The 10,961-nt window shown below is 40.3% G+C and overlaps 1 protein-coding gene across 5 annotated transcripts in view; it reads left to right on the top strand.

Moving 5' to 3' along the window:
• The window catches only part of LOC111866792 (anoctamin-4), a 64,313-nt gene that overhangs the window by 24,763 nt on the left and 28,589 nt on the right, over positions 1 to 10,961 (top strand). For all 5 annotated transcript variants that reach the window (XR_002843241.2, XM_023856092.2, XM_023856175.2 and 2 more), the window contains exons 5-9: positions 699 to 867; positions 3,262 to 3,494; positions 5,685 to 5,842; positions 6,148 to 6,377; positions 9,025 to 9,177. Coding sequence is in view for 4 of the 5 variants with exons in the window: in XM_023856092.2 (XP_023711860.1) it covers positions 699 to 867; positions 3,262 to 3,494; positions 5,685 to 5,842; positions 6,148 to 6,377; positions 9,025 to 9,177 (943 nt within the window). In the remaining variant the exon portion in view is untranslated. The remainder of the gene's footprint in view (positions 1 to 698; positions 868 to 3,261; positions 3,495 to 5,684; positions 5,843 to 6,147; positions 6,378 to 9,024; positions 9,178 to 10,961) is intronic.

Here is a 10,961-nt window from a genome sequence, read left to right as displayed (position 1 = left end):
TTTGAGGCTTATATGTTGTTTAATACCCATTCACTTTTGTTTCACATGGTGAGTTGTAACACTATTTTCGCACTAGTGTGAATCAAGCTCTGCATTCTTTGGTCCCGTTATGCTAACACAATGTTCTAGGGAAGGGGTGTAAGAATGCAAGGATTTGTGGAAAGTTTCAAGGACAGATACACCGCCCCAGTTGGTCTCTTTGTATCGATCTTCAAGTGCGTTAGCAAAATGTCAGGGTGTAAAAGGAAGCGTGTTGTGTTAAGTATTCAACAGAAAAAGGAAAATGCCGCGAAAAAGTAAACGACAATATTAAATTTTTTTAAGTGTTAAGTGTAAATATTCGTAAAAAGTGTTGGATGTTGTTGAAGACTGTGATTGAAATAACTAATTCATACTTCAGTGTAATGTAAAAAAAGTATTAAATAGGCCATGAGATGACATAAAAATGAGGTTGAATAAATTTAAATACAGGTAGGCCTGTAGTATTATGAAGGTACAGTATTACAGTACTACTTTTAATAAAATTTGTCTTAACCAGGTTTTCGATTAATCATGATTTCCATCCCCACCATTATCCCGGATAATCGAGAGTTGACTGTAGTTATAAGTTCACCTTTAGGGAGTGAATTCAGTTTAATTAATTCTTCCATTTTATTTTCTTATGAATTGATTATCTACTGCTAGGTTCTCTGTTTCAGGTTTGATGTTGATTCAGAGAATTTCTTCACAGCTGCTGTTCGTGCTATTGTAGTAGATTTCATCTTGGAGCGTACAGAGTTTTCTGAAGACCGTAAAACTCCGTTCTGTTTTGGAGTTAACCGCTTGGTATCTGATGGAGTTTACAGTGCTGCATATCCTCTTCATGATGTAAGTAAACCCTATACTACACAGTAGAATGAAATACAAATCAGAAGCATACACTGAATTTCAGGACATAATTGTTTTGAAGATAGTACTTAAGCTATAAGAGTTTTGACAGTTCTCTTTCTCTATGTAATTACCCTCCAGTTCCACACATTTCCCTCACTACACAAGCTTCATAAACCCAACTTCTTAAGTATTCTGCAGCAAATAAAGGACTTGCTGCTTAACCTGCTTATTGAGTTCTGACCTCTGGACTATACAGAGATTGTTGAAGCATTTCCTTCCTTATTTTCCCAAGAACATTAATTATTTGGCGCTCTATATGGTAGGACATTGTTTTGGTGAAGATTCATTACATTTGTCAGTAAACTGATCTCTTGCATGCATTCTTTTTAATGGAAAGGAGTGATAAGGGCAGGCAGTTTTTGCAGTACATCATGAAATTGAAGTGGATGATACCTATAGTACCCAGCAAAGCTGCTATGGGTTTGTTTACAGGATGTTGACTCTTGAAGTTCTTGGTTGCTGCCATTATAGGCTGTTCTCCTAGTGTGTGGGATATAATGATGTGTCCAGATGTTGTCACTTGTCACTCAGAAATGTCATTTTCTGATGTACTTCACACATGACCTTCGAGCTTTACTCTGATTCATGTTCAGTTTTGGCTCCCATTTGGGAGTAATATTTTTGAATAGAAGTTGATAATGACTCATTGCTTCCACAGATTCATTACATATTGCAATCTGGGTAGCAATTTCACATGTCTGTCACTTAGGATTTAGGTCTCAACAAGGGGAATACTTTGTGGTTCATTGTATTTGGCACCATCAAGAACAGACTTGTGACCTTATCAGAAGTATACAGGCTGGCCTGAATCATGGCAGAGTATTTGCCTTGGACACTGCTTAACTTTTATTTATTTCAGCACTGCACACTTCTTCAGCAGTATGAAATTTTATGATCTGGTTTGTCCAGTTGCATATCTATAATAATAAATATACTAAGTAAGTAAAAAGTGTAAGACTAGCCCTGTAACAGGCCGTGAAGGCCCATAGGGTTGTGAGACATTGAGGGTCCCACATTATGTAGACCATTGGCTCAAAGATGGGGTTGTCAGCCTTACGCGCCGGCCCTCTTTACTCCACAGGAAAAATCTTTAATTAATTCCTGGTACCCATTTCTGTTAGAGGCTGAGTAGACTCCAGGGGCATAATGCAGCCAGAAGGATTAGGTCAACTGAAAAAAATCCAATAACCTCATCGGGACTTGAACCTGCGACCTTCTGGCTTGTAGCATAGCCCCTCAACCAACTACGCTACCGCATGCCCCATGATAAATATACTGAAAAAGTAAAATCCATGCTTCTACTGCAAAGAATCTAGATGCACACAGCATATCATTTGTCAGGTCTGTTATTTAATTTCAGTTGCAGTATTGCAAAAGAAATCAGTTCTGAATATCCTGGGATTAACTGTATGTACCTCACATAATGTAGGTCATATTTTGGACATTCTTGTATTCATATTTCTGGAGCTCTGAAATAGGCTTTATGTAGAAAACACTTAAAAATTTTAAGACATCAAGGTGGAAGATAACAGAGAAAAATACAAGGGGGGTTGGAAAGTAACTCATAAAGTTATTTCTCTTGAGATCATAAATGAAGCCAGTGCGTCATGTATTTAGGATTGTGGCCCACACTGAAGTCACTTTTCCATATAATTGCACCAGTACTCAATTTTATTTATGCCTTCTTGGAAGAACTGTTTGTCCTCTGCATGGATTCATGTCCTTGTTGCTTCTAGTTCAACATCTGGTTTGGATCAACAGCCTGTGAGATGTTTCTTCCATGACCCATACAGGTGGTAGTTACACAGACTGTGTATGGTGGATGACGCAGAACCTCCAAATTAGACTGTCAGCAATTAATAATTCATGAAAGTAAAAAAAAAAATTTGCTTAGTGGGGGGTGGAGTCCAACTGGGTCCACTCAGCGTGGCAGCCACTGATTGGCCTATTGTGGCCTGATGGAGAACTAACTATGTGGAATGAAGATTGGCAGGGGAAACAAAGTACTTGGAGAAAACCCACCCCAGCGCCACTTTGTCCACCACAAATCCCACTTGACCAGACCTGGGATCGAACCCAGGCCGCTATGGTGGGAAGCCAGCAACTGACTGCTTGAGTTGTGGCGTGGCCTATTCATGAAAGTAACTTTCCAATCTGTTCTCATGTATGGGTAAATTACATTTGAATATAAGTAGCTGTTGTACATAATTTCTGTATGATAATGTGTCACTGCAGTGCATTCCATGAATAGTATGTTTTCTTTACATATCAAATGGCTGTTATACATTTCTAAAAGATATGTTATCCTACAATGTCCTTTATGTTTGACAGGGAAATTACACACAAGAAGGCTGTCTTCGCCATTCACTCCATAAGGAATGGGCCTCACTTCGTAAGTGGATTATGTACCAACCCATAGATCATATTAAAGAATACTTTGGAGTTAAATTTGGCCTCTACTTTGCTTGGCTTGGTTTCTATACATACATGTTGATTCCTGCAGCATTGGTAGGCCTCATCTGCTTCTTCTATGGGTTGGTCACATTGCACTCCGATACTCTTAGGTATGTGAATTTCATAAAATTTGTAAGTTATAAAAGATAAAGCAATTCCATCCAGTGTGACTGGTGAAGTCCTTCCTATTTCAGTTCTTCATGCCCTTATGTTTCGGTCCTTAGAGGCCATCATCAGAAGGACATCGGTACAGTTTGGAAACCACTCTTACAATGGGTGTTCTGAATGTTAAAATATATATACATATAATGTTGACAATATACAAATTGATACAAAATCCCAAGTTTTCACAACTACAGCGGCTGTCTTGATATATATTATTTTTTTTTAACTTTTGTTATTTAAGCTAGAATTTATAAACCAAATAGGTTTTTGTCCTCTCTCTCCTCACCTCTCTTGATGGGGGCCGAACTTATTCCGCATGTCTTTCTTGAGAAGGAGGTTCTTTGATGTTGTCCTGTTGTTGTTCTAGGTGCACTGTCTTGTTTTATAATATTGTTAGTGTGCCGGACCAGAATGAAACAAATTAAATCTATAGGTTGTTTTATGCTATCAACCAACTGGTTAGTACTTCTTTTGGCTTATTTTGGACTTCACCCATCGTCTGGTATGTAAAAGACAAAAAGACAAAAAACCACAACGTTTCGGAGACTGGATCTGTCTCCGTCTTCAGGTGGATAGGGAAGGATAAACCTACTCAGTTGGGCCCGTTAGAAAGAGCTAGTCTCAATCACTGGACCAAAATAAGCCAAAAGAAGTACAGTAAACACCATCGTCAGAATCCTTTCAAGTCTATCCAACTGGTTAGTGCTGCTTAGGGAAATAAAAATTCTGAGAATCATACAAATCACATAAATACAGTCTTTGGGCAAAACGGAAAATTTGTTAGTGATCAAGTGGATGGTGCAGATAATAACCAGTGTGTATTAAAGAAATACACAGAGGTGTGATGTCGCTGTTCTCTGTGTACAAATGGTGTTTGATGGTATGAATTTTTAACATTAAATGGAGAGTAATTGAATTATGTTGAGTTCTGCAGCTGTTAAAAATCAACCCTCATACACAGTGTGTCCAGGATCCATTAGGACTCATTTTTTTTAATTTTTCCCTGCAATGTCATATGTTGGCGAGTTGTGGCTGTCCATAGTTTCAAAGAGCAAGCATCGCTGCATCATGTGTTCTGACCTTGAATGTAACAGTAATGTTCTGACGCTTGTTGGAAAATACAGGTTGAACAGAGAGCCATCATCAAATTTTGTTTGAAGTTAGGCAAAACAGCCGGAGAAGCATATGAAATGATGAAAAGTGTGTACGGTAGTGATTGCTTGAGTCGCTCAAACATGTTTCGATGGTATGCTGTATTTCGTGATGGCAGGGAGGACATTGAAGATGCTCCACATACACCGAAGCCAAGAAGAAGTCGCACTGAAGAAAATGTGAAAAAAGTGACCGAAATCCTTGCATCAAATAGATGTGTTTCTGCAAGACTCTTTGAGGAGCTTTTGGGAATACCAAAAAGTACTGTGCATCAAATTTTGACCAAGGATTTGGGCAAACGGAAGGTCTGTGCACAGTTTGTACAGCATGCTCTGTCAGGCGATGAAAAACATGCCAGAGTGGAACACTGCAAAGACATGTTATGGTCAGCCCAGAGTGATACAAAATTTACAAAATCAATTGTTACTGGTGACGAGACATGGTGTTTTCAATATGAGCCTCTCACAAAGCGGCAGAGTGCAGCATGATTGAGCCCAAAGAAGCCAAAACCAAAGAAAGTGCGCATGCAAAAGAGTCGAGTAAAGACACTGCTAACCGTTTTCTTTGATTCCAAAGAAATAATTCACAAGGAATTTCTGCCAGAAGGTCAAACAGTGAATTCTGATTATTATCTTGGAGTCCTCAGTCATTTGTGGGCGAGAATTCTGAAGTCCCAGAATGAAATTTTGAGGATGGATTAATAGGTTGGGAAGATGTTCCATGCCTATTTTCAATGTAAGAATTCAAAGATCATCTTGCATGAACCACTGGACATTTATTGGCAGTCCAGTAACAGTAAATTATGGCTTGAAGTTATTGATTGATACTTTCAGTCAGGTATTTTGTGTTAACTGATCTGCTGAAAGGGAAAAAGAACATTCCGCCTATTTCAAAATTTGATATGGCCATTCCTACAGTAATTTTGCTTCCATAATAGCCCCTTGAGAGTGTTATTAATGAGCACTTTCTTATTGTTTTACCAGTGAGGAGATCTGTAACCATCATCTGAACATCACTATGTGTCCCTTGTGTGATACCTGCCATTACTGGAATCTGGCAGAAACTTGTCACTATGCAAGATTTGCATACCTCTTTGACAATCCCGCCACCATATTTTTTGCTTTCTTCATGTCTTTTTGGGGTGAGTAACACTAGTTAAACTAATATAACATAATATAAAAAATGCATATCAGGATATTAGAAACTTACTTATAGGCCAGGGCATTGTCCATTTTGTCTGGAATAAATTTATTAATGCATACATTTACTTGAAAATAATAACATTAATAGTTAATAAGAAAAAATAATAGTTATTTAGTTCCATCAGTTTGTCTCGCAGGAAAGAGCTTTTGGTTGTCACACAAACATAAATAGGATAATAATAGTGGTGTGTATTTAAGTTATAAGTATAATGTAACATGGAAAATTGTTTCATGAAATTTGCAGGAACACTTTTCTTGGAATTGTGGAAACGATACTCAGCTGACATCACGTATCGGTGGGACCTTTCAGGATTTGATCTTCAGGCAGAACATCCTCGCCCAGAATATCTTGCCAGGCTCCGAAATGCCAAATACAAGACCAATGTTGTCACACAAACTAAAGAACCATATGTTCCATTCTGGAAAGTCCGTGTACCTGCAACTATCCTCAGCTTCTCAGTTGTTTTATTATTGGTAATTATTAGTTACAACTAACTAACTACATGGAGCTGGGTTCTTCTTGAGAAGCTACCAGTTATGCAGCTACTCAAGAATTTCCCAACATTTATGGAACCTAATTGTTCATTACTATGTTCACAACAGCCCTTCACTGGTCCCTATCCTGAACCAGATCAGTCCAGTCTATACCACCCTGTCCTGTCCCTTTAAGATACATCTTGATGTTATCCTCCCACCTACATCTGTGTTTTCCTAATTGAACTTCGTGTATATGTGACTGTCTTATGTTTCATTGTCTGTTGTATTGGGTGTTCACATGTCCACTGAAAACCAAACCCTATCTGAAAAGAATTTCTGCTCAGGATCAGGATTGCCATCTTAAACTAACTGACAATAACAGTTACATAAATTACTGTATGAAATGGCTGGAAAATGTTTTTGTAAAGCTGTAGTTTGAATAGTTTTGTTGTGGTACTCCTGTAGCCTCTCTTGATTCTGCATCTTCTTGTACAAGGTGCTTGTTGGTAATTGTGGACTCCGCGCGATGCAGTAATGCACGCATTGTGGGTAAAGCCTTCCCCTCAGTGACGTAACAGCATAGGAGCAGCTGCTGCTGCTAAGGGCAACAGGCCAGTAAACACTTCCCCTCGGTGACGCAACAACAGAGGAGCTGTGCCAGACAAAGAGATGATGGCCTGCAGAGAAACAACAGAGGCACATCTGCAGGAAGAAGAAAAGCTGACCTCACTGGACAGGAAACCTGAGGTAGCACAACAGGAGGTCCCCATAGAAAATGCCATAGTGAAACTGGTTGAATGACGGAAGAAGCGGCATAGGGGCAAGAAGCAAGCTGCAGGGCGACATGGAGAGCCAAAGGAACTGTTCTGAGGAGATTGTGGATCTCAGAGGATATTGGTTGCCACCTGCAGGAAGGTGGCCTGCCATGTGACAGTGGCATGACACAAGAAGAACATCTTTGGGAAATCTTGGACCCACAGAAATTGTGGCCCGCTGAAAGAAGTGACCACAGCTAAAATGAAGGTTACCTGCCATGCAGGCCACAGGCGTAATGGACAATTTTTTGGTGCCGAAGCCAGGGAGAGGGATTATTGTAGATTGTCTCATGGCACATTTAGACTTCAAGACTTTGAGTGAATGGAGAAAACAAACACGCCCATGGTCACTGACTTGGCTCTATCAGTATTTCAGACTTCTGACTTTTGACAGACCCTATACAGATGATCAACTAGCTTGTGAGATTGTACTTGGAGATACCCTCACAACTCGACATGGCGGACAGCGAACTCTGAAGGCTAAAGAGGAAGCGCTCCACAGCAAGGGTGAAAACAACAAGGTTCGCTACCCTTATAAGGGAATCCACCACCAGCGCCCCCCTTGATGATTATGAGTACTACTGAGACCATCTAAGGGAGACCCTGGATCAACTAATTTCATTGTATAACGATATCCAGGACCTTTTAGATGACAGTGAATACACGACTGATGTGGAGGTATCTGAAGAATACATCGGCTCAGCCAAGCGAGCACTTCTGAAGGTCAAGCAGGAGATCAAGAACCGACTGGTCTTGATAGGAGGGAAGCCTAACTTTGCGGAAGAGCCCTCTGCCTCCACGACCCTTAGGCCTCCGTTAGCACACTTGGTGTTTTGCGAACTTCACAGTCATTGGGCCCAAGACTGTAAAAGAGTGACGGATTGGAAGCAGTGGATTGAGAAACTAAACACCAAAGAGGAAATGCTGGCAAAATTGGATGCCAACCAGGCGAAGGTGGACGCAGATAGAAAAGCCTGGCGAGAAGAGTTGGCCACCAGCCACAAGGAGATGGTGGCCAAAATTAAACCTGAAACAGTGGAAGCCGACAGAAAGCAGTGTGTGTGTTGACAGAAGCCAGTGGAAGCTGCACGGAGTGCAGAACAATTCTACAGTCTAGTGAGAGTTATTAACACAAAAGGAATGACTGTGAAACGACTTGTTCAACATTTTATGTTATAGTTATGTTGAATTGTAGTTACGGTGTTGAGTAATAAGGTGATGTCGCAAGAATACTCCTCGAGGTCTTTCCACGGCAATGCTTAATGTGCATATGGGAAGAAAGTTCAAGCTGAGCTGCAGTACCACCCAGCTTTTTTGTGTCCTGTCTGTTAATATACCAGGTCCTACTTTAATGACAAAATTCTTAATATTGTTTCTGCAGGGAACTCAGTCCCTGGGAAATTTTCTTCTGAATTGTCTCTGCACTTCCTAGTATACTTAAACTTCACAGTGATATTCATATAAAACACACTATAATGTAAATTTACTTGTGTTCAACATGAAGCAAATCGTACAAAAATTTCAGCAAAATTATGGAAATTATGGCTTTGCAAAACCACAGTTATGCACAGTTTATGGTTGTGTGATCCTGTAGTTTTTGGAACTAATATCTTCAGTGTGTTTGATTGCGAATCCAAGTTGACAGCTTTCAGACACTTCTTGGTTTCATTTGAATGAGCCTTTGCCAAATAGCTTCCTTGTTTTACTGCTTTAATACAGATCCATTTTAATCCATCTTGAATATGTCTTTTAACAAGCTTAGTGTATTTATCTTGCAATGGACACGCATAAGATTGTATTAAAAACCTTGTTTTTACTCATGTTTGCAGATTTCTGTGGCAGTGGCTGCTGTGTTTGGAGTGGTATTATATCGAATGGCCTCAGTTGGCCCTAAAAGCATATTTGAAGGTCGGAACAAGTTCATCTTAATTCCTGCAACAGCAGGTGTTATTAATCTTGTGTGCATCATGCTTCTTAATTATGTAAGCTTATTGATAATTTATAGCTAGATAATCAAGGCTATGTGTATTTAATACTTTAACACACTGGCGTACTGATTCATTTTTTGTACCCAGAACACTTAACAAAATTTATTCAGAGATTTCAAAACAAGTGTTTGAAATTTATAACAAAACTTTTGTGTGGTTGTACATCATTCATTGCCCAATAATCATCTTGTGGCATTTCACAGTCACCACCAGGATGGCCTGATTTCCTGCTGATGTCATTTAATTAAGTTCCTAATAATATTGTCATATGTTAATGAGTGTATGTGGTGTTTGGGTTGGTAATTGTATTTATTGAATGTTTGTTACTCATAACTGCAAACTGTTATAATACTCTCACCAATCTCTTCACCCTACAAATAACTACAGCAGAAACCAAATCTTCTTAGTCTCTTGTAGTCATTAGTTATTGCTAGGTAATGGCTTCTAACAATGGAGATCTCTCCACTTTGGTGCTTATGGCTAATGATCAACTGCGAGTGCTGACTCCTAACTTGCGACTGACTGACTGTCTGTCTGTCTGTCTGTCTGATTAACTAACCTACTATCTGGCAAATTGCTGGTGGTCCTCATTGGCACAGTCATTCTTGGTTTCAGATGCTGCGTAACCCATGACCAGTATTTTTGTGTCTCTGACTGACTTCCCTCAAGTCAAAATCAAAGTTACGTTATGACTGACAGTCAGCCAGTTTGTCTTGGTGTTGTGTTCCATGTGGAGCTCAAACAAGATTTTAGTTACTGTCAGATGGTTGTAGGTTTATTGATGTGGGGTGCCCTCTCTGACAAGAGGATGGTTCTGTCATTTACAATTACTACTGGCACTTGCCAGCACAGCCATTCTTTGGTCCGAGTTCTGCAGAGCTCATGACTATATTTTACTGTGTCAGATTCAAGAGTACCCCAACCCGTAGGACCAGGTCGCCATATTTATATCCCACAGGAATAGGGTGGCCCAGTTATACCTGTAGTCACTGAGTTCCCATTTCATTGCCTCCTGTGACTTGCAGGACTATGGTGGAGGTATTTGAACCCACCTCCACATCGGCTGTGACTGCCCTGTCCTGTTGGTCAATATTATATAGCCTTAGGACTGATCATGTCGAAATCACTGCTTCCAACAATTCTCTTGTGTGTGTATTCATTCCTGCAGGAACATGTTTACTAAGCCGTTGCTTAGCAACAGCTGCCTCTTCAGACTCCACTGCTCCAACTTTCAGTTGTCATGTCACATTGTTCCCTCTTGAAGGCTGCTCATCCCAAGCAGATGTGACAGGTGTACCAAAATTTCTTCATTTCTGATGGGGCATGCCTGTGACATCTATGAATGGCACTGCAGTGTCATTCTAGTCTTGGTGTTTCTCCCTCCTGTTTTGACAGTGTCCAGTCTTCAGTCTTTGCAGGTTAGGTCTTGCTCTGCAATTCTCCAACTGCCTCCTCTTTAGGGCTGCTTGTCTCAAGCGTCATGGTCCTCTTGAGAGTGCATCTCCCTTAGTGTGCTAGTGTTGGCGTTTGTTACTCCAGTTTCAGTGGTGCCCAGTCATCAGTCTTTTAGCATTGGATCTCATGCTGCTGTTCTCCAACTGTTCCCTCCTTAGGGCTGTTCATCTTGAGTGCCATGGTCATCTTGCATGCATGTCTCCCTTAATAGGCTTCTGTACCGCCTGTGGGGGTTGGACCAGCTTTCTCACCCAACATACTTCAGGTTGATAGACAGCCCTGAAACTCATTCTTGCAATGCTGTCCACTGCTCCCAGAGTCTT

The sequence above is a fragment of the Cryptotermes secundus genome, unplaced genomic scaffold (genome assembly GCF_002891405.2).
Source record: "Cryptotermes secundus unplaced genomic scaffold, Csec_1.0 scaffold24, whole genome shotgun sequence".
Lineage (NCBI taxonomy): Eukaryota > Metazoa > Arthropoda > Insecta > Blattodea > Kalotermitidae > Cryptotermes > Cryptotermes secundus.
Note: the sequence above shows the minus strand (reverse complement) of the source record. Positions and strands in the feature narration are given on the sequence as shown.